Source organism: Strigops habroptila, chromosome Z, assembly GCF_004027225.2.
Source record: "Strigops habroptila isolate Jane chromosome Z, bStrHab1.2.pri, whole genome shotgun sequence".
Lineage (NCBI taxonomy): Eukaryota > Metazoa > Chordata > Aves > Psittaciformes > Psittacidae > Strigops > Strigops habroptila.
In genome coordinates, this window is record NC_044302.2 from 15845610 (window position 1) to 15867146 (window position 21537).

General features: G+C 41.4%; 1 protein-coding gene across 4 annotated transcripts; it reads right to left on the minus strand.

The window, feature by feature from the left end:
- Positions 1–6427: 6427 nt before the first annotated feature.
- SNX20 (sorting nexin 20) lies at positions 6428–21363 on the minus strand. Of its 4 annotated transcripts, none has more exons than XM_030469756.1 (4): positions 21232–21363; positions 19098–19275; positions 17318–17469; positions 6428–10729 (listed from the first exon to the last, which is right to left on the minus strand). In XM_030469756.1, exons 2-4 carry the CDS (start codon positions 19261–19263, stop codon positions 10061–10063), a joined length of 987 nt encoding a protein of 328 aa, XP_030325616.1. In that variant the 5' UTR covers positions 19264–19275; positions 21232–21363; the 3' UTR covers positions 6428–10060. The 4 variants fall into 4 exon arrangements, with proteins under 4 accessions (XP_030325616.1, XP_030325619.1, XP_030325617.1 ...); XM_030469759.1 differs by lacking the exon at positions 21232–21363 and adding an exon at positions 20906–20929; XM_030469757.1 differs by lacking the exon at positions 21232–21363 and adding an exon at positions 19359–19399.
- Between the last annotated feature and the right edge of the window lie 174 nt (positions 21364–21537).

Here is a 21537-nt window from a genome sequence, read left to right on the forward strand (position 1 = left end):
GATAAAGCCAAAATTAGCTGTGAACTACATACAAATTCCTAAAACATTAATTTAAAAAAAATGGTAGAGAAGGTAGAAATGTATGCACTCAGTTCAAAGTTAAAACGGATAAAGGGGCAAGTTCTCTCTTACACCAGAGTAACAGAGGAGGAACTATTTCAGTGTATTGCTTTGTAACGGGTTTGGAGTGTGATTCCCCAAGCAGTGCAGTGTGCTGCTCTAACAATACAGACCAGAATGAATTGCATGTCGGCTGTAAATGACCTGGAGGTTGCAGGTGAAGCAATACATAAGTGGGTTGTCAGAGCAACCTTTACGTACACATTGTTCTAACATTTGCTGCTTCTGATAAGAAGGAAGCCACATAAGTCTTTGTGATACATGGCCTCAAACATCCTCAAGGAAGACAGTGGGAGGAGTAAACTAATAGCTTTGAGGGATGTGACTCACAGATCCAAAATGATACAAATCTTTTTGCCAGAGCAAGAGGCTTGGAGATAAAGCAAACTCCAGTTGGTTTCTCAGGATTAAAGAAGGAAGACTGTTGCCAGAAGTTACTGGGAGTAACAGGCTGACACAGGGTGACATGCTGACAAAGGCAGCTAAGAGTTAGATCTCCTCCTAGATCTAGAGATCTTGATGAAAATCAGAGTAGCATATGATCTCTTTCATCATTGTGAGACTTTTGAGCCTTTTCATTTAAACAAACGTTTCTTTAAGGCAGTAATTTGATCACTAGCGCTGCTCCTTCATGGAAGAGAACTGTAGGTCCTGAAGATGCATTGAACCTGCTGAGAAAATTAGATGCTGCCTGATGATGGTCTGCACTAGCAGTTAGCTCTGCACATGTTTGTTAATGGCTTCGCCTGTACCAAAGGCTGGTGGAAGTCCACCTGCGTGGATTGTCCCTGCTGCTTGCAGAGCAGTGAGACAAAGGGCATCAGTGGCAACCTCAAATCATGGCAACTGTGTGATCAGCACAGATGCTTTGAGGGTCAGCTGCAACAGGCAGGAAATCCTTCAATGATAGCGAACAAAAGGAAGAAAAATTTTACAGCCATGTGGCTAGGGAAGACAGTATTTGAAATCTGGGATTTGTTACAAAGAACAATGAAAAAATCTTCAGAGAAAAGTCAGATTTTTAAATACAACTCTACAAGGAGACATGAACTCTTGTAATCATGGCTAACGCATTAAGCAAGTTGTGTATTCTGTGAAGATTTGTTTTCTAACAAATCATGGCCCCAAACTGTAGCTGAAAACTTACTACAGAGTGCAGCTAAGCTGTACTACAGTATGGCAGGAAGGGCAGGAAGCGTGTATGTCTGAAAACTTGATTTTAGGCTGAGCTTTTTAGGTCTCTATGGCTATATGTGCTTCTGTGAAATTATGAAGACAAAATAGGAAGACAAAATGTGGCGAGGGTGTACATTCAGGCTACAGCATTCAGTGAATAAATCTCATCTGGGCATGAGGAAAGACCAACAGTACAGATCAATTAGGAAGTTAAGGACACCTCTGGAGCCTGTCCTGCTGCAGCCAGTCCTTTATGCTGTGGTGAATCAATTGTCAACCATGGCGACAGAGAGATGGTCTCTCAAGTACATTATTTCTGATTTAGAGACCTTTCCATAGCTAATAAATTGATCTACGTTGCTTCAAACATAATTGCAGTGTTTGAGACAGAGAGAAGGTTTGTGGAGCCACAAAGTGACATTGTGAAACACATGCAAAATAGTACCTGTCAATACACCCAGTGGAAAGACTGAACCTCTGGACTGACATGCAAATAATCTGCCCAGCTCTACCATGTGCTTCCTCTGGCAGTGATTAGCTGTGTAATTGTTCTTTGTCTCGGCATTCCACTTGTTTCTGTTTATTGCATTTACTGCTCCCTCACCCTCTCTGTTGTGAGCATCAGTGGCGTGCTACAGTGTGGCAGAAATAGGGAAAACATGCTGAGATCAGATGAAGTCTCTCCCTCGCACTGTCTTCATGCTCTGCCTCTTAAGTACTGAAGAGCTTTGGGGTGGCAGCAGCAAACAAAAGCTGTTTCAGGGTGCTCTGCCCTCCCAAAGGGAAATGAATTCCTTTCCTATACAAGAGATTTTGTATAGCGAATTAGGTCAGTTATTATTAAGCTCCTGCACAGCAGGACAAATCATAATTTTAAATACATTTAAAATATAAGTACATTTAAAATATATTCTGATGCAGTACAAATCAAGCCTCTTACAGCTGCTATGTGGACCAATCAGATGAACATGGAGCATAATAATCAAGGAATAAGTTAGTTGGGTTTACTGCTGCTTGTCAAGACTACATAATTTATACCATTGTTTACTTGCAACCAAGTATCCTCACTGCTGTCTCCTCAGGATAATAAAAATATAAATGCATAAACCAAAATGAGTTCTTCCTGTCAGTCTGAGTTAGTGTTTTTACCTTAAAAATCTGCATGTTTCTTTGTTCTCCAGGGGAGATGAAATGAATGGAAACTTATGACCTTCCTTTGCCAGAGTTTCCCAACATCAGCCCTAAAAATGTAGCCATCTGTTATGCAACTAACCAACCATTTGTTTGCTTCTTCCCAGATTTCTTCTGTCTCTTCAAAAAACCAGCAAACTCTTCTTCCTGGCTCTGCATTTTTTGAGTCTTCTTTTTTTGATCATCACAATTTAGTTTCATGGCAGACTTCATAATCTCATGGGCACCAGAACTCTCTGCCAAGGTTTATGCAGATTTAAAGCCTGGATTAATCTGGCCTGGTATTTATAAAATGGTCCGAACATGTGAAGCACTATAAAAGCACTGTATATTATTACCGAGCCCATGGAAGTTCCCCCTGCTAACTCAGCGCACGTTTAAGCTGCTGTTCCTGGAGGTGAGGTGCAGTGTCAGAAACAACCAAATCTGTATCTCATTTTCTGAGATTGTATCTTTTTCTCTCTTGTTTCTTTTTGTCTCTTTTTTTTTTTTCCTTCCAGGATTTCTGGAAAAAAATTAAGAGGAAGGATGGTGACCTCCTTCAAAGATTTCATCTCCTGAGACTATTCTCTCAAAGTCTTTAGCATAGTCTTCCTGCGTTTTGCTGCCACTGGACTGCCCAGTTCCCTCATGCTGTTTCCTAAGCACTTAAAAGCTAGCAGTTTCTGCAGAAACCTTTTTGGGGAAAAAAAAATCCAAACCACAAACCAAAATCTTGAGGTAGGGAGGTTGCTTTCAAACTCTGGTTTGCAGCTGGCACACAGTGGGGAGAAGTCAGTCTTCAAATCCAGGCCATGCCAGCACCTTGATAAAAATCACTAGCACAACCCAGGGAACTGTAGGCCAGTTCTGTAGGCTGCAGGCTAGCCAAATCTGCCCTGTTTTTCAGGACTGCTTCCAAAAACATTTCTACGTTTTGCTACTTAAAGGATAGATGAAGGAGACACTGACAACTACAGTCCACTTTTAGCCATTGTGTCTTCCCCTTCCATGTTATCAACAAGGGGATAAAGCTCAAAATCAAACGCGTGTGTACGGTGTTTGCAGTATATCTGTACCTTTCTATAATTAAATTAATGGAGCTTTAGAATACTTTATAGCAGTTGGATGCAAAACAGGATCAGCTCTCATTTTCACACTTTGGAGTGCGGCTATCTAAAATGGAGTCAGTGAACTTTCCCTGGAACTGCTCAGAAGGCATTATGGGTCCATTTATTTTTACTTCCCTCCCCCCATTATTTGATAGTTCTTTTAAGAGTTGTGAGTTTTACTTGGTTCCTTTTGATCAGAAGGAAGAGGTACTGCAGGAACTGAGACGCTGCAGTGACTCTGGCTTTGAACTCACCAGGTCTAAAAGCCTGCAAGAACATTTTCTCTTTCAGCTTTCTAGCTAGCTCAGAGAGCTGGCTGATAAAGGGGTATGTTAAATTGTCCTGAAGGACAGCTGGAAATCTAGGCGCTACAGTCTGAACTAAAAATGGAATTGATAGGTATATATATATTTAGTTTAACCATATTAAAATTTAACTGTTAGACTTTAGAGTAGATTAAAAAAAAAAAAAACCAAAAAACCCCAAAATCAAGTCGTCACCAAAAAAAAAAAAAAAAAAAAAAAAAAAAAAAAAAAAAATTCCAGCTTGCAGGGGTCCTGAGCTCCTGCAAATGCTGTAGCTCCATCTAGCGGCACTGTAAACAGTTGTCACTGGGGAGGCAAATGTTCTAGAAATGCTAATAAAGAAAAACGTTAGGCTTTAAATTCTCTATTTTCTGTAAAATTCTTTAGGATTACTTTCGGTTATCTCAGTCAGAGTCTACACTGGTGCTGTCTGGAATGAAACAATATTTAAATGTCACTAGTTTAGAGAGATTAGTATATCAAAGTCCATCCAGTCAATTTCTCTTAAGTATTTTTCTTGCCTGAATAATTACAAACTTACAGATATAGTCCTATCTCTAATAAAAGAAGGTACTACGTTTAAAACTATGTATGTATATATATCCGTGTAGTACTTGTAAAAGTAGCTTTGGTCCAAATTTCTTAAAATGCTGGGCAAACATTTAAGCATCAAACCGTTCAAATTTGTTTGCTTTATCCACTCATCAATCCACCTGTCCATCCACCCATCCATCGTGTATAGAGATCATGCACATTTACATAGACAGTAGACCTTATTCTGCTCTTGATTACATTATAACCTAATTTATTTCAGTGTAGTTACTCTCAAGTCTCACTGGTCTGACATGAAAATTAGTTTCTTGTTTATCTGTATATAGAGCAAATATATACTCGCAAAGTGTGATGAACATATGTTGTAATGTGATCTTAATGTAAATAGATTGGTTCTTTGGGGTTCTCACCTCATGCAGATGGGTATTGACATTCAGTATTTTACACCATCACAACTGTGTTTAGTTTTTCAACACATCTTGCTCCTGCCTTTGATCTAATCAGAAGATAAACATTCTTGATTTGATTTGCTCAGCTGCTGTCTGAGCCACACAACCTAGATTTCATCTTGTGTCCTGAACTCGACTCCCATGCTGCTTGTACAAATCTGTTTAATTCAATAAATGTATTTAGCCTTATTAAGATTCAGAAAAGCAAATATTATCCTCCAGTGGTGCAGCAGATAACAGGAGTTAATAACAAGTATGTGATAAAGATCACAGGATTCCCTGTAAACAAGATGCTGCATTGCACAGAGAGCATCTTGTCTGCATATGTTTCATAAGTAACTAAGCATTCTCATGGGCTTCTTTAGTTATTTTAGAAAGTTGTGTAAACAGTATTATCTACTTAATGCCCCAAATGATATAATAATTGATATGGAAATGGGTCAAAGCTCAATAGATCGTAATACAACTCTCCATGGAATCTTGGAGATGATCTGCCCAGATTTTATTTAAATTTTCTTCTAGCTTGTATCATGCGGTCTGTGGTTTGTTAGACATGCTAGGCAGATGTTGGTTGGACAGTATTTTCTTTTTTGACATTTTTTTTCTGCAAAAAAATTAAATGCGAATTTATACTTGGCTTCTTATCTGTTGTAGGTATACTTCAGAGGTGTCAATGTGAAGAGTAAGATCGTATGGAAAGCTCTGATTGATTGTGCACTGCTGTTGAGAAAACTGGATACTAACAGCTTGCTAACATATATGGTACTCTGTAGTGGTTGTGTGATTCTTCTTGTTTAGGCTACAAGAGCAGTGGAAAGAAATACCAGAGTGCCAAGAAATTTTTAAAACTGGAAAAATGCATTTGAAAATATTTTTCTCTTCCTTCTTGTGGAAAATCATATTGAAGCCTAGAGGGGTTTTTTTAATATATTCTAAAAATTTCTTACACAAGACTTTCTGCTTTGTTTGTTTGGTTGGGTTTTTTTTCTTATAAAGTAGTGGTTAGAATATTTTCCCTACTCAACCACTTATTAGCTTTTCAGATTAGTAAGACTTACCAAACTCTTTTCTCTACCATAGACATCACAGGCTATTGTCTCAGGTGTATGATACCAGGCAAAAATTAAGCTGTGTTGTGTTTGTCCATTCAAGATGTACTTAAGAACATGCAGCTGTGACATGTCTCTGTTTTGCAAAGCTGTGATGCCAGCTGCACTTAACTATTCCTCCACACAGTTAGTGTGGTCTCCAGACCACTGTATTTGACTTTGGGAAAAATCACTTCTCTTATTTGCACAGTTCCCAATAATACTGGTATTGGAAAGAAATCTGAGATTTGATTAGACTTAATCAAGGTGACTCAGTGGGCTTGTGAGGTTGCCAAGAGCAGAGCTTGGGTCTCCAGACATTGTTGACTTCAGCTGCTTTCCAGGTACAGAGAATGGCTGATTAATGTTAATAATGCACAGGACAAATGCCAGCAACTGCTTATTTCCATTTATTTTATTAAACTGAAGAAAGTTTTTGTAAAAAGCACACATTGTTTTGGAGAAAGGAAATGGATTTATTTATAAAGCAGGTTTTTATCACTCAAGTATTGTAAAGCAATGAAGAGTGAAAGTAAAACAGCTGTCTGGAAGCAGGAACCACCTGCTTTCTTAATTTATGTTCCATTCTTGCAGCTGTGGCAGTGCTAGAGCTTTCTTCTTCCAAAATAGCTTCACTGATGCAGTGCTATTTGCTTTTGCTCACCCAGCACCTGGTGAGGTGGGATGTGTACTCTGGGGATAGCATGCAAGCCCCATGGAGAGTGAACAAGGTTTTTAGTCATTGTTTCTCCAGTGGCTTCTTAACAGGAGTTAAGGAAGAGCAGTAGATAAGCAAGACAGGTAGATGTGGACAAAAATATTATCCATGTCCTTTTTAAGCCATTCTTAGAACATTATTCAGAGGAAAAACAAGATGCAGTGGTAAGTGGAAAGCACCCATTTAATTTTTATACATTTTATGAAAAAGCCAGGACAGATTCAATTCATGAATGAGCGCTCTGCAGGCAGTACTGTATCCCTGCATCAGGCAATGTTAATGGGGAAAGAAACTAATCTCTGATTCTCCGCAGGAAATCTGCCTTACCTGGCTATATGGTTTGAACTGTGGAAGATAAAGTCGCATGTACAGGCAGAGGGAACCCATTCCTCGCAGGCTGTCATTCCAAGTGGAAGATAGGAGGGTCAGTATGGGAGCAGGAATTCCATTACCGTTTGTTTTAGTAACATGTAACTGCTGAATACTCACTTCGCTGTAAAAATCAAGTGAAAAAGAATTTGCAGAAGTTGACTTTTGAAATGTGAGTAAATGAAAGGAAAATTCTTTTGGCAGGTCCAACAAGTCTCTGGGAGAACACAGCTAAGAAATCAGAACTGGCCGACGGTCCATGGGGCTGGTGAGCCAGCATGGTCTCACTACAGTCCTATGCAATAAATAGATAAATTTCGTAACTTCTCTGGTGTGTGAGGAAAGTAAAGTCTGATTCTAAAATAAAGACTGCATTAGTAAGAAACTATTCAATCAACCGTAAGCACACAGATTTGGCAACTTACTGCCTCTAAGTTCTCTTCTATGTCAAGATACCTTGAAGAAATGAAATAGGCTTGTATAAATCAAAATTGCTTCCATCTCAGTTCACATTTCCAAGTTAAATGCGGGAGTTAACTTACTTGGTCAAGTTTCACAATTTTTCTGTCTAGTGACCACTGAAAACCTGAGTGAGGGAACCTTACTGAGGAAGTACTGGATGAAGAAATAGGGCACAGAAGCTGTTACTTGTGCGAAGTTCAGACCAAGTCTGTGGCAGATCTCCAGGTGAAATCCAGGCCTCGTGGGTCCCCAGTCAGTGCCGTCACCGTACAAGCTTTCTCTTTCCAAGGATTTTCAATGACATATCTGAAGAGTTTAATAAATCCGAAGGTCACAGGCTCTGCATTTGTACGAAGTGAATGCATGCATGATTTGCTGGAGGGATGTTGAATTGTTGGGGATTTTAATTTTGTTGTATTCTAATAGTAATGAAATCACAAACTGATTTTACGAACATTACACTTGACCCTTTGATGACACGTGCTGTAGGCTGTGCAGATTCATACATGAAGCAGCCTGACTGGATGTCTCAATGCAGCAGAAATTGAAATCAGCCCTCTGAGTGATGTAGATGATACATTCTTCCAGGGTAGGTCTGAGATGTTGTGGCTGACTGATGGCCACGCAAGCAGTTTCCAGGTATTTGTCCTTGCTAGACAGCAGGTACTTATGGACCCTCTAATCTTGTAGTCAGCTGTAAGGTGAGGGCCTGTGGACACAATTAGCTACTCAAGTACAGTCCCACAGGAACCTGAGGAGAACTCAAGGCATTCTTTTGGTCTTCCACCACAAACTACAGTGGAGACAGAGCAGCGTGATAGCCAAGCTTCCTTTCTACCTTAACTTCAAGTTGCCTGAGTGTAATGTGGACCCCAGACATTCTTCTTTGCTGCATTGTTACTGATTCAGACATCCCCTAAGAAGCTTGATATCTTTGATTTTAACTGACCTGCAATATGGTATGTTGTGGGAAGATTAGTCCATAAGTCTCTTAGTTAATTACTCTTACTTCTCTTACTTTTAACTACAAAAAATAGTAATTGTCAAATAACAAATAATCTGTAACAATAAACAAAGCATTTGAGTGTAACGCTTAGCTGTTAATAGCTACCTAAAATATTAACTTTCCACCCTTGATACTCCCACTATTCTGTATTTTTTCTGAGCCATCCTTCTTGTACCAATGTACACCAATGTTTCTGAGGCTCAGTGCACTTTCAATTATCTGATTCTTTTACGTCTCTTGGAGGTAAGTTAATACAGCTATTTCTAATTTATAGACAGCGCCCTCGTGCTGTGTATGTAGCATCTGTACCTGAAGCACAGGCCTGAAAGTACTCAGTGGACTACACTCACCAGGGAATAATGACCCATGCTACCATGACATTTAATTGCAATATTTATGAGAATTATTTTACCAGATTACTAAAATAAATGTATGAGAGAGACAATTACAGAAGCAGGTAAACAGAGATTTTTTTTTCAGCTCTTAGGAAGCTTTCACATGAGCATTAGGGCTAAGACAAGCTTAGAATTTGTATACGTGGGTTGAATCTCTGAAAGAATTAGCTATAATATTGCAGTGCCACCAAGATGGTATTTGCATAGTGTACCAGGCTGTCAAACTAAGGCAACGCCCAATTTACATAAACTTCTGAAAGGCAACAGGGAAACACATGCTTAACACAGACTGTCTGATAACCGTGCCTCACAGCTTGATAATCACAATTAAATGCTAGCATTATATTAGCCAGATGTTTTCCCCTAAAGCACCCTTTTGTGTTCCTTTGCATTATGTATATAGCACATGTGGCACGAATTTTCTACTCTGGACAGAGCTTTACTTAAAGATCATCCCAAACAAGAAAGTGCCTTCAATGCAGGTCATAAAACTGTATTAGCTACAAAAGAGAAATGAAGCATACTCCCTCATATCTGACAGAATGATCGTTGCTTGTATACTAGCCTTCTATTGAATTTGACTGTAAACCTTCCCCCCAGGTTCTCCTGCCCACAGCAATTGACCAGTGGGAATAGGACCAATCCCATCATTTTCAGAAAGGGCAAAGTGCTGTTTGACCAGTCTTCAGCTGGAGGACTAAAAAACTACAATCAGTGTCTGAAGATGGATCCTTTAGATTGCCTGAGAAGGTGTTTCTCTTCTTGAAGGAGTTTCCACATAAGCAAGCAATGCCTCTGATTCTGCAGATTCTTAAGTGCTTTATTCATTTTATTTCACTATTCTGACTTTTCAGACAAATTAGGCTATTTTCAAAATAGGCAAATCATAAACGATTTTTTGTTGCAAATTTGTTTCCAAAAACCTTAATAAGCTTAAGTGCTCTTCATATCTGTAGAGTAAGTATAATACTTTCCAACATAAATGGAAATGTCCCTTCTGAATACGGAAAATATTTTTTTTTTTTCTATTAACATTATGTTAGCCAAACAGGTGATTTCCAGTTCTTATTCTTTCAAGAGCTTATGTTCAGGAAAAGAAGCTGACAGCTTTGCTCTTTAAAGAAATTGTTTCTTGTGTTCATTGTACATACTCGTGAACTGCAAGTTCTTTCAGGGTAAAAATACGAATGGGATCTTTTTTTGCCTTCCATTCTTCCAGTTTTTCCTGCAAAGACAGAAAATCCTTGCCAAGTTCATATGCCAGAGTGATCATCGTTTCTAACAATGGAATATAATACTTGTGGCTAGTATGCATACAAAGGCGCGACAGAGCTTTTTCTCCATATTCAAAGGCACTTGCTGGGTTTTCCAGGTCCTTGTGGCACACCACTATGGCACAGAGAGTAGGGACAATTGAGACAGGGTTGCCTCTCGTCAGCCTTGCCTGCAGACCAATGACTTCTAAAAGGATTTCCAAAGCTTTGGTGTACTGGCCACCCCGCAGGCAACCATATGCTTCCTGAAGCTCGGGTCTTGTTAAAAAATCAATAAATTTTTTTGATCTTCTGATACATTTCATAGAATATAGAAGTCTTAGGTAGTCCTTGAAGGCTAATTTTCTCTCATTGATTATTTCTTCTGTGAAGTTCCCTGTCAGAGTTTTTTTGGGAAAGGTCACATCTTCCATTTCTTCACTAAACTCCTCCAGCAGATTTCTGTGTAGTTTCTCGAAATCTGAATAACGGCGTTCAATCACAGATTTGTTGCTGTCAAAACTCCCTGTTTGCAGAATGATGATTTTATACATCTAAACACAATAAAACAGAAAAACAAGCATGAGAAGGACCATTCTTGCCCCTGTGCAGTCAGATTTTGTCTATTACTGCTTTGAAATCTGCAGCTATCAAATTAATAATTCCCACCTCCTAGTGTTCTGTACTTTTGTCACCAGATTTAGCCTTAGAGTGTAAGTAAGTTGTAATGCACTAACAGATCCCACCCAGCAAGGTGGGAACAGTCAACTAGCAGCAGGATGACTCAAGTAAAATCACTTAACAAAGCATTTCTGCAGCTGAACTTTGTTTATAATAGCCATGGCTCCTGCAATCAATCATCTTCAGTGAAGTGAATGGATTTCCCAGACTTAATATTGAAAGTAATCTATTTCACATTGGTCGTAATACTCAGAAATGCCATTTGTATCAGACATTTCTAGGAATTTGGGGGTATTATTAATGCTGTGAAAGAAGAGGGAGTATTTGGCAGTAATATTTGGTGTGTGCAAAAATAAGATGGAGCAACTCCAAAGCCTTTTCTCCCCTCTAAATCATTGTCCTGCTGTTCAAACTTACTTGGCATAAAAATAATGCAAAAAAGTGACATTTCTACAGCAATCCATTTGCCATCCAATATCTTTCACTAACAGCAAAGCTGTCCCACATTAATAGTACTCAAGAGTATGTCTTCCTCAGCTCTTCACTACCCTCAAAATGACTATAATAAATGTGATATTAGAAAAATAGCTGCAAAATAAAATTGTGTGTTATGTGTTGTACAAATAGATTCTCTTCTGGTCCTGATCCAAGCACAATGATGCTGAGGAAGGGCCAAATCTGCGGTCTGCGTAAACCAGTGGAGCTCCACTGAAGGCAGCTTAACTGCATCACCGCACAGCAGCTAAGGACACGGACTGTTGACCTTGCTGGCTTCTAGACGACGACCATGTTCATATTCAACTTGACCCTGTCCTCATTGAATTATATGGAAACTGGAGCCATTGTACTCATGCCAGTCATTTTCTTTGCTGCTGTTGAAGAGTGCAAACCAGTATTAGCACTAGTGTCTGTCCGATTCCCTTCCTTGTTTTTCCTTAAAAAGAAATTCTCTCTTTTAATCTTCATAAATGATCTTTACAGGTGCTCCTTGAAAGGTTTCTAAATTTGAGCTGACTTCTCTGATCAATTTTCATTTGTAAGCACTGTGACATTTTCCTATACTTTCCTGTCCTGCTCTCTGCTGAAAAGTGTATATATGCCTGATGCATATCCAAAACAATGATAAAAGCAATTTTTAAGCTATCACTTTATCAAGGGCAGCTAAGTGAATAATTTACAAGTACTCGTTCTTTTCCTTGTGGAGTGTGCATGAAAAAGGGGTGCATGAAAAAGGGGTGCATGAAAAAGGGGTGCATGAAAAAGGGGCAGTTTGCGCGGCAGTTCGCGCAGGCAGGGCGAGCGGGCAGCGAGCGGGATGGTGAGCACTCGCCTTAGGAGCAGGGCCCGCTGTGGGAGCTCTGCCCCAGCGGTGGCCAGCGTAGGCACCCAGACAGAGCCGATGAGAGGGGAGGCTGCGGCGCAGACCTCGGAGTGTAGGAAGTGCCTCGACTGGTCTCGTGAGGCGGGGGTGCACGATGGACAGGGCTGCACTCGGTGCGCTCTGGTGGAGGTCCTCCTGCAGCAGGTGGCTGAGCTGCGGGAGGCTGTTGGAGAGCTAAAAGATGCCAGGGAAGCTGAGAGGAAGCTGGGCTGCTTGCTCCAGGCTCAAACTGCGCAGGGGCTGCAAACGTCCAGCATTGCTCGTATAGGAAAGAAGGAGGGCAGCAACCCAGGAAGCTGGGAATTAGTCACGAGAAAAACGAACAAAAAAAGGAGGAAGAGGACAATTAACGACAAGGGGCTTCCTCCTAAATCTGATGTCCCCACCCAGAACCGCTTCGCGGTTCTGCAGGAGGCTAATGAGAAAGCATCCACCACACCTAATGAGCACCCTGCTGATGCACCAGTACAGAGGATCGCTACTGGTGCCTCCAGGAAGAAGCGGAGGGTCATAGTAGTAGGCGACTCTACTTTGAAAGGCACAGAGGCACCCATCTGCCGGCCTGATCCAGTCTCGAGGGAGGTGTGTTGCCTGCCGGGGGCTCGGATCAGGGATGTTGCTGAGAGGCTGCCTGCTCTAGTAAGTCCTGCTGACTATTACCCCCTTCTAGTGGTCCATGTGGGTGCTAGAGATATAGACAGCAGTTGCCTGGAGGACATTAAGAAGGACTACAGAGCCCTGGGAGAGGTGGTTAGGGGCTCTGGAGCTCAGATAGTTTTTTCATCGATTCTCCAGGGCAAAGGGGAGGACCTTAAAAAAGCTAGGCGTGTCTGGCAGGTTAATAAATGGTTAGAAAGCTGGTGCCATAGTCAGGGGTTTGGCTATTTAGAACATGGGGCTCCATTTGGGAGGCCAGATCTACTGGAGGCTGGTGGAGCTGGTCTGACAAAGAAGGGGAAGAGCTGTTTTGGTAGGAGGCTTGCCAGGCTGGTCAGGAAAGCTTTAAACTAGATGTGTTGGGGGAGGGGAGCATTGATCCATCCCAACATTCCTGGTCAGTTGCCAGCACCTGTAATAAGTGCTTGGAGCGATGTAGAGATGTTCCAGCTGCCCCAGCCATTGAGTCGGCTTCATTTGGAGCTCGGCTAAGGTGCCTCTATACAAACGCCCGTAGTATGGGGAACAAGCAAGAGGAATTAGAGATGTGTGCAAGGCTACGGGAATATGATGTCATTGGTATCACAGAAACATGGTGGGATGGCTCCTATGACTGGAATGTTGGAATGGAAGGTTACAGGCTGTTTAGAAAAGACAGGCCAGGCAGACGGGGAGGGGGCGTTGCTATCTATGTCAGTGATAGGCTAGAGAGTATGGAACTCTGTCTGGGGACGGGTGATGAGGTAACAGAGTGTTTGTGGGTCAGGATCAAAGGGAAAACAGCAACGGGGGACATTACGGTGGGGATCTGTTACAGGCCGCCTGATCAAGAGGACTCTGTGGATGAAGCGCTCTACAGACAGATAGGAGCAGCCTCACGCTCGCAGGCCATGGTCCTCATGGGGGACTTCAACCATCCTGACATCTGTTGGAGGGACGGTACGGCCCGGCACAAGCAATCCAGGAGGTTCCTCGATTGTGTGGAAGACAACTTCCTCTTTCAAGCAGTAGAGGAGCCGACGAGGAGAGGTGCCATGCTGGACCTTGTGCTCACCAACAGGGAGGGACTGGTTGGAAATGTAACGCTCCAGGGCAGCCTTGGCTCTAGTGATCACGAGATGGTTGAGTTTGAGATCCTCAGGACAGTGAGAAGAGCGTGCAGCAAGCTCACTGCCCTGGACTTCAAGAAAGCAGACTTTGGCCTCTTCAGGAGCCTCCTTAGTAAGGTTTCATGGGATACAGTCCTAGAGGGCAGGGGGGCCCAGGACTGCTGGTCGGTATTCAAGGATCACCTGCTATGTGCTCAGGAGTGTTGCATCCCGACAAGAAGAAAGTGCAGCAGGAGGGCCAGGAGACCTCCATGGATGGACAAGGAGCTGCTGAGGAAACTTAGAGGGAAAAAAGAAGCTTATAGAAGGTGGAAGCAAGGACAGGCGGCCTGGGAAGAATACAGGAACATTGCCCGAGAAGCTAGGGACCAGGTTAGGAAAGCTAAGGCCCAGCTAGAATTAAGTTTGGCAAGGGATGTAAAAGATAACAGGAAAGGATTCTATAGATACGTAGCAAATAAAAGACAGGCTAGGGACAATGTAGGCCCTCTCCAGAAGCTATCAGGAGAACTGGCTACCATGGATTTGGAGAAGGCTGAGGCTCTTAATGACTTCTTTGCCTCAGTCTTCACCAGCAAATGCTCTGACCACACAACCCAAGTCTTGGAAAGCAAATGCAGGGACTGTGAGAACGAAGACCTTAGGCCCACTGTAGGAGAGGATCAGGTTCGAGACCATCTTAAGAACCTGAATGTGCACAAGTCCATGGGACCTGATGAAATCCATCCACGGGTCCTGAAGGAGCTGGCGAATGAAGTTGCTAAGCCACTGTCCATCATATTCGAAAAATCCTGGCAGTCAGGTGAAGTTCCTGATGACTGGAAGAAGGGTAATATAACCCCCATTTTCAAGAAGGGGAAGGTGGAAGACCCGGGAAACTACAGACCAGTCAGCCTCACCTCTGTGCCTGGCAAAATCTTGGAACAGTTTCTCCTGGAAAACATGCTAAGGCACATGAAAAACAACGAGGTGGTTGGTGACAGCCAACATGGCTTCACTAAGGGGAAATCCTGCCTGACCAATTTGGTGGCCTTCTATGATGGAGCCACGGAACTGATGGACAGGGGCAGAGCAGTTGATGTCATCTACCTGGACTTGTGCAAAGCATTCGACACTGTCCCACATGACATCCTTGTCTCTAAATTGGAGAGACATCAATTTGATAGATGGACCACTCGGTGGATAAAAAACTGGCTCGATGGCCGCACGCAAAGAGTTGTGGTAAATGGCTCGATGTCCAGTTGGAAACCTGTAATGAGTGGTGTCCCTCAGGGATCGGTGTTGGGACCGGTCCTGTTCAACATCTTTGTCAGTGACATGGACAGTGGGATTGAGTGCGCCCTCAGCAAGTTTGCCGATGACACCAAGCTGTGTGGTTCGGTTGATACGCTGGAGGGAAGGGATGCCATCCAGAGGGACCTTGACACGCTTGTGAGGTGGGCCGATGCCAACCTTATGAAGTTTAACCAAGCCAAGTGTAAGGTCCTACATCTGGGTCGGGGCAACCCCAGGCACTGCTACATGCTGGGCAGAGAAGAGATTCAGAGCAGCCCTGCAGAAAAGGACTTGGGGGTGTTGGTTGATGAGAAGCTTAACATGAGCCAGCAGTGTGCGCTTGCAGCCCAGAAAGCCAACCGTATCCTGGGCTGCATCAAAAGAAGCGTGGCCAGCAGGTCGAAGGAGGTGATCCTGCCCCTCTACTCTGCTCTTGTGAGACCTCACTTGGAGAACTGCGTACAGTTCTGGTGTCCTCAACATAAAAAGGACATGGAGCTGTTGGAGCGAGTCCAGAGGAGGGCCACGAGGATGATAAGAGGGCTGGAGCACCTCCCATATGAAGACAGGCTGAGAAAGTTGGGGCTGTTCAGCCTGGAGAAGAGAAGGCTGCGTGGTGACCTCAGAGCAGCCTTCCAGTATCTGAAGGGGGTCTACAAGGATGCTGGGGAGGGACTCTTCCTTAGGGACTGTAGTGGTAGGACAAGGGGTAATGGGTTCAAACTTAAACAGAGGAAGTTTAGATTAGATATAAGGAAGAAGTTCTTTACAGTGAGGGTGGTGAAGCACTGGAATGGGTTGCCCAGGGAGGTTGTGGATGCTCCATCCCTGGCGGTGTTCAAGGCCAGGTTGGACAGAGCCTTGAGCCACATGGTTTAGTGCAAGGTGTCCCTGCCCATGGCAGGGGGGTTGGAACTAGATGATCTTAAGGTCCTTTCCAACCCTTACGATTCTATGATTCTATGATTCTATGATATACCATTTAATTAGATAATCATTCAAATTGGCTCAATTTCATTGTAACATACATCTTTTTGCCTAAGCATGTAACTTATGACTAAGTCTAACTACTTGCACATATACTGAATCATACTCTTGTTCTCATACAGTTATACTAAAATAATTTTTAACTATTCACCGAGTTGGATACTATTGAGTGTATGCAAGAATGGCAGCATCTAAGTAGGTGTGTATAGCATGCAACAAGATCTTAGCACAGTCTCCCAAACATTTACCTGCTGCATATTCTACCAAGTTGCACCACTCAGTATCAGGAACACTAGTACGATTCCTAGCATTTTTCATCTATAGATCTCAGAGGTCCTTGCAAACAAGGAAAACATCTCTATCTCTGTTTCACAAGAGTACTGAAAGAGACTTGCTGTAGATCAGTCCCCCTGAAGGCCAGGAGCAGAACCAGAAATGAAAAACAAGTGTCGGTACTGTGAGTAAAGATACAAAAATCCAACTTGTTCTGTTGTTCTGTCCCCCATATTCATGTTTCACCTTAAAAATATGACAGAAATATGCCATCTAATGGAGCTCTAGGTAGGGAAGGGGAACGATCACAAGCGATCTAGCTGGAGGATGTCTTAGACTTTGTCAACATCAAAGAATTTTGCACTTGTGCTAACATAAATCTCTGATGGTGAAGTTATACAAATGCAATGCAGCTGCTACAGCAGGCTAGCTCAGTGGAAGTGCAACTATACTGATATTTTTATACTTGTGTGAATTTCCTTAATGTTGACAAGCCTCCGAGTGTTAAGGACACTCAAGCTACTAATTCACATGATATCATGTTTCCATCTCCGCAGACTTTGTGAACTGATTGTCAGAGGGGCTTTTTAGGGGCAGATTCCATCAGTTATGCCCATATGATCAGTGATAACAAGTTCTTTCTACTCAGTATGATTACAGCTTGCAAAACTTGGCCCTCAGTAAGGCTTTCATGTAGTGAAGCATGCTGTGTGCTGTGCAGACCCCTGCAGAGTGAATAAAAACTAATGATCTTCTTACATATTCATTTTTTAGCTTACCACATATTTAGATAAGTGATGCTCCACAATTCTGGTTGATGGGATTTCAAAAATGAGTTTGACTTGTTTGCACTGGCGTTTTTCATTCCTCCAATATTCCTGAAGCTCCTTAGTGGTCATTGAAGAGTTGGGACTTAGGGATGCACTGGAATCTAAAACCAATAAATTTAGTGTTTCAGATTATAACCTTTGCTTTTGGAAAGAAACTTATGCATTTATTGTGAAAGGAAAGCCTAGAATTTCTGCTGCTGTAAGACCTAAAGACTGATAAAATAAGTGATTTCACTGCTAATAAAGACAGATCCAGAATCTTTGAGGAAAGCTATTGTGGTCTGACATTCTGAAAGACACCAAATAGTCTGCAGAATGCAACGTTATAGAAAAATTACTGACAAAAAGTATTGAACATCTAGGTTGTAACCTTGGGCATGGTCTAAGCAGGAAGTAGGCTTCACCTTCCCAGAAATAGCCCTAAGAAATGCTGACTCAGTCTTCGAATCAGATGTTTCTTCAGACAACTTTGTTGCTAAAAGCAGGAGATAATACAGTGCATACATTCAAGCACTGACTCTATTCAAATATTGGGCTTGTGCAGTAGTCGGTGAAAGCTGAGAACACACGAATGTCCTAACCTGACAGGAGAAACTCGGATATCCAGCTCAGCCAAAGGAGGAACTCTCATGTCTTCTTTTTCTTTTGTAGCTAGATTGATGCCACAGTTCAGCTACAAATATTTTATATACGTTCCTCCCTTCCTCTCTCTCTCCCTTCACAGATGCACACACAGACATATAGACACATGCACACAAAAAATGTAGGACAGCTGATTGAAGACTTTGCTTACAGGGGAATTTGATGTAGTTTTTCAAAAGGGTGATTTCTGTCTTTGAAATCTACTGACAACAGTTTTCATCAGGTGGTGTATGGGCTAGGAAAGTGGATAAAACAAATGGAGTACTCATATTTCAGTGGGCACACCAGTCCCACTTTCAAATCAACAATGTTTCTGTCAATGCTGTCAGCTGAAGTCAGTCTGCAATATATTTAACATTCAGTCAATGGAACTGAATGACCACAAATGAATGGGAAGATAACAGTTTGATGCAGCAATAGAATCGTAAAGGCACCACAGTACTCCTTTAGCGGCCCAACTTTTACATGTTCTTAATCATTTGGCCATACAGTTTCAATTATCAAGGCCTTTGGGGTTTGGCTCAATCTTCATGAAGCATGTATTTTCCTAAGAGAGGTGGTGTTTATGACATCTTTGCAGGCTGAAAATCTTGATGAGATTATATATATTTTGGATAATACATAACATTTCATTTAATAACAGATGTCAGCAATCTTAGGCATAGTGAGTGTTCAATGCTGCCTCTCCACGGGGTATGTGAGACACTACTCATTGAGATTAGCTTCAGTCTTGGTATCCTTGCTGATACTGCCAAGAAGTTCAGATTTTGTGATATGCAGAAAGTGCACTCGTGAGACAGGCCATCTGATGATCACCATTTTGATTCCTGGTATGTAAATTAAATCTGGACTACATTTTAGGTGCAAGGGATTTAAAAGGAAAGCCCTGTGTGTGTATATAAACACCAGGACGTGCATCTGTTTCAGTACTGCCACATTATTAGTCCAAGTTTAATCAAGGCTTATTTTCAGTGGAGTATAGCAGTGTAAATCTGGACTACTGCAATAAATAAAGCAAAGTTTTTAACAGAAAAGGCTAATGGCATAAATAGCCACATGAAAAATAAGATTAAAGGGTAGCATCAACCTTTCAGGTCATCTTTTTCTGGGTTTTCTTTTCTCACTTGACATGAAATTTCAGTGTGGGGTTGATTTTGTTCTTTATCAGATGGAGTTGTGGTAGAAAACGTAGTAATCCTGCTTACAGCTTCCAACAGTTCCCTTTCTGCTGTGCAGTGCGAGTCTTGGTCCATTGCAAGCTATCACTGAAAGATTACAAAAATGACATTTCTTAGTAGCCTGTCTTTAGAGAACCCAGTCTGGTAATCTTTTTTATTGACTTACTCACTGTTCTCTGTGAACTTGTATGAGGGCAACCACAGATTCATAAAAACTAGAGTAATAAATAGAAATATTTATGTAGGTACCAGCGAAGAGCCATTTCTGTTATCATTAACAAAGAAAGTGTTTGGGTATCTTTTTTGCAAATTAAAATCAAACATGAAAAACATAAGAAATTATGTTGAATAAGATTAGGTGGGGAACTCTATTCTTATCTATGAGAATTTTGGCATATACTTCTGTGGGGGCAGATTTTTTCTGCCTGTATTTTGCCCTCAAGCTTGCAAGTATGAGTTCAGATGAACTAAAATCTTAGTGATAATTAGTATAACTAGCAGCCTGGCTCTCTTACACTGCTAGAATTCACTGTTCTTAAGACTCCAAAACTTGTCATCTGTTCATAATTACAACTTGTAGGACAAAACAGGGTGATATCTAATCTAGTATAATATTTTTTTCATATTTCACAGATTTGAGTTCTCTCCAAAGACTTGTCTCTGTACTAGGAGAACAAAACAATTGAATCTGACAATGGCTAGGAGGAAGGAGAACTGAGTTTTCTAATTATTACACAGAAGAATTCTCCCATTACTTGTCCTTTAACCTATATATTGTGCTTTTAGTAGATCTATATGCCTGTTCTGATATGATAGGACAACTATTTTACCACATGCTGATAAAATACTTCACACAGTATACTCTTTGCTGGGGTACTGTGTTCTGTTAGTTAGCATGAGAGAACTGTTGCTCACAATTCAGCCAAAGGGTGAAAATCAAATGACAGAACAACTTACTTTTTTAAAAAACAAGTCTCCCTGCTACAAATGTAAAATTAATGCCCAAGCAGTGGTCATTAAGTAATGAGAGGTTTTAGGACAGGGATGTTGCTACATATCATCTTGCCTCCACTTGTCTACCACACAGTTATGCAATGCTGGATACAGAGGTAAGGAAACTTCTTCAGAAGATATACTGATTTCTGGCAAGCTGCAAGGCCATACAATGAAAAGCAACTACTTTCCCCACTGGAAATAATGTAAATGCAAACCATTTTCCTCTAACAGAAATCCTTCTTCCTTTGCCTGGCTTGGATAAGCAAGTACAAACATGTTATTATCCTTCTTAATAAGAGCATCATGGAAACCCTTAATTTTGGACTTTGGATTAGGAGGTAAAAGTTCTCACTGTTCTTCTAGTCCTTCTTAAGATCTGCTTTCTGAACATGAAGAATAGCACTGACTGTCTGACTGCTCAGACTTTGGAAAACCATGACAGTTTATCTCAAGAGTATAAACTTGCAAATATTTGTTTTTAATGTAAAGATAATATTAAATATAGTAGATTAAATAAGATATCTGAAAATGGCCAAACAAATTTAAATTACAACTCTTTGCTTGGCTTTAAGTTGGTATAACCTCATAAGCACAAATGTATTTATACTGAAAATATGTATTGTTTTATATATGTGTAACTTTATATACATAAAACACGTATGTATGTCTCTATATATAAACACCTCTTTAAAACATGATTTACCAGAGAAACACAACACACTTGTAAACCGAAGAATGCAGAAGTGAATGTCACGATACACAAGTCTTCTGCCTTGAATATATCTGTCTTGAAAACTACCTGTATTTCATAGAAACAGTTTTATTTTCACAACTAAAAATCATTGTAAGATCTTTTACCTAAGCTTCAATTTATTTTTACATATATATATGTTAAAAAAAGTCAAAACAATTCAAAACCCCTGAAACAAATAATACAGTTTTACTCTGAAGAGACGCTCATCCTGTTCCGTTTCAGGGTAGATGCCAGTTCAACTGCTCCACTGAGTTGTAGGTAACACCAGAAACCAAAGTGTGCAGTGTACTCACCTGGAAACTGCTGAAGAGCTTTTAGTTCCAGTGCCTGCGTAGTGTGCGCGAAGCCACAAAAAGCCTGCTTCGCATTTTCAAAACGCAGAAAAATATGTCTGTGCTTTCTTCTAACAGGAACATTCTGTGTTTCACAAAAAGGAAGGAAGAAGCCTTGATTAAATCAGACTTCCTCGTCCAATTGGCTCACTGGTTCAGTGCTGACTGATTACGCATGAAATTTCCTATCTGCCTCGAACAGCCCCTGCGCTATCTGTGGGTGAGGCACGGCCTGTTGCCCGCTGCGCAGCTCCAGCAGCAAGGGCA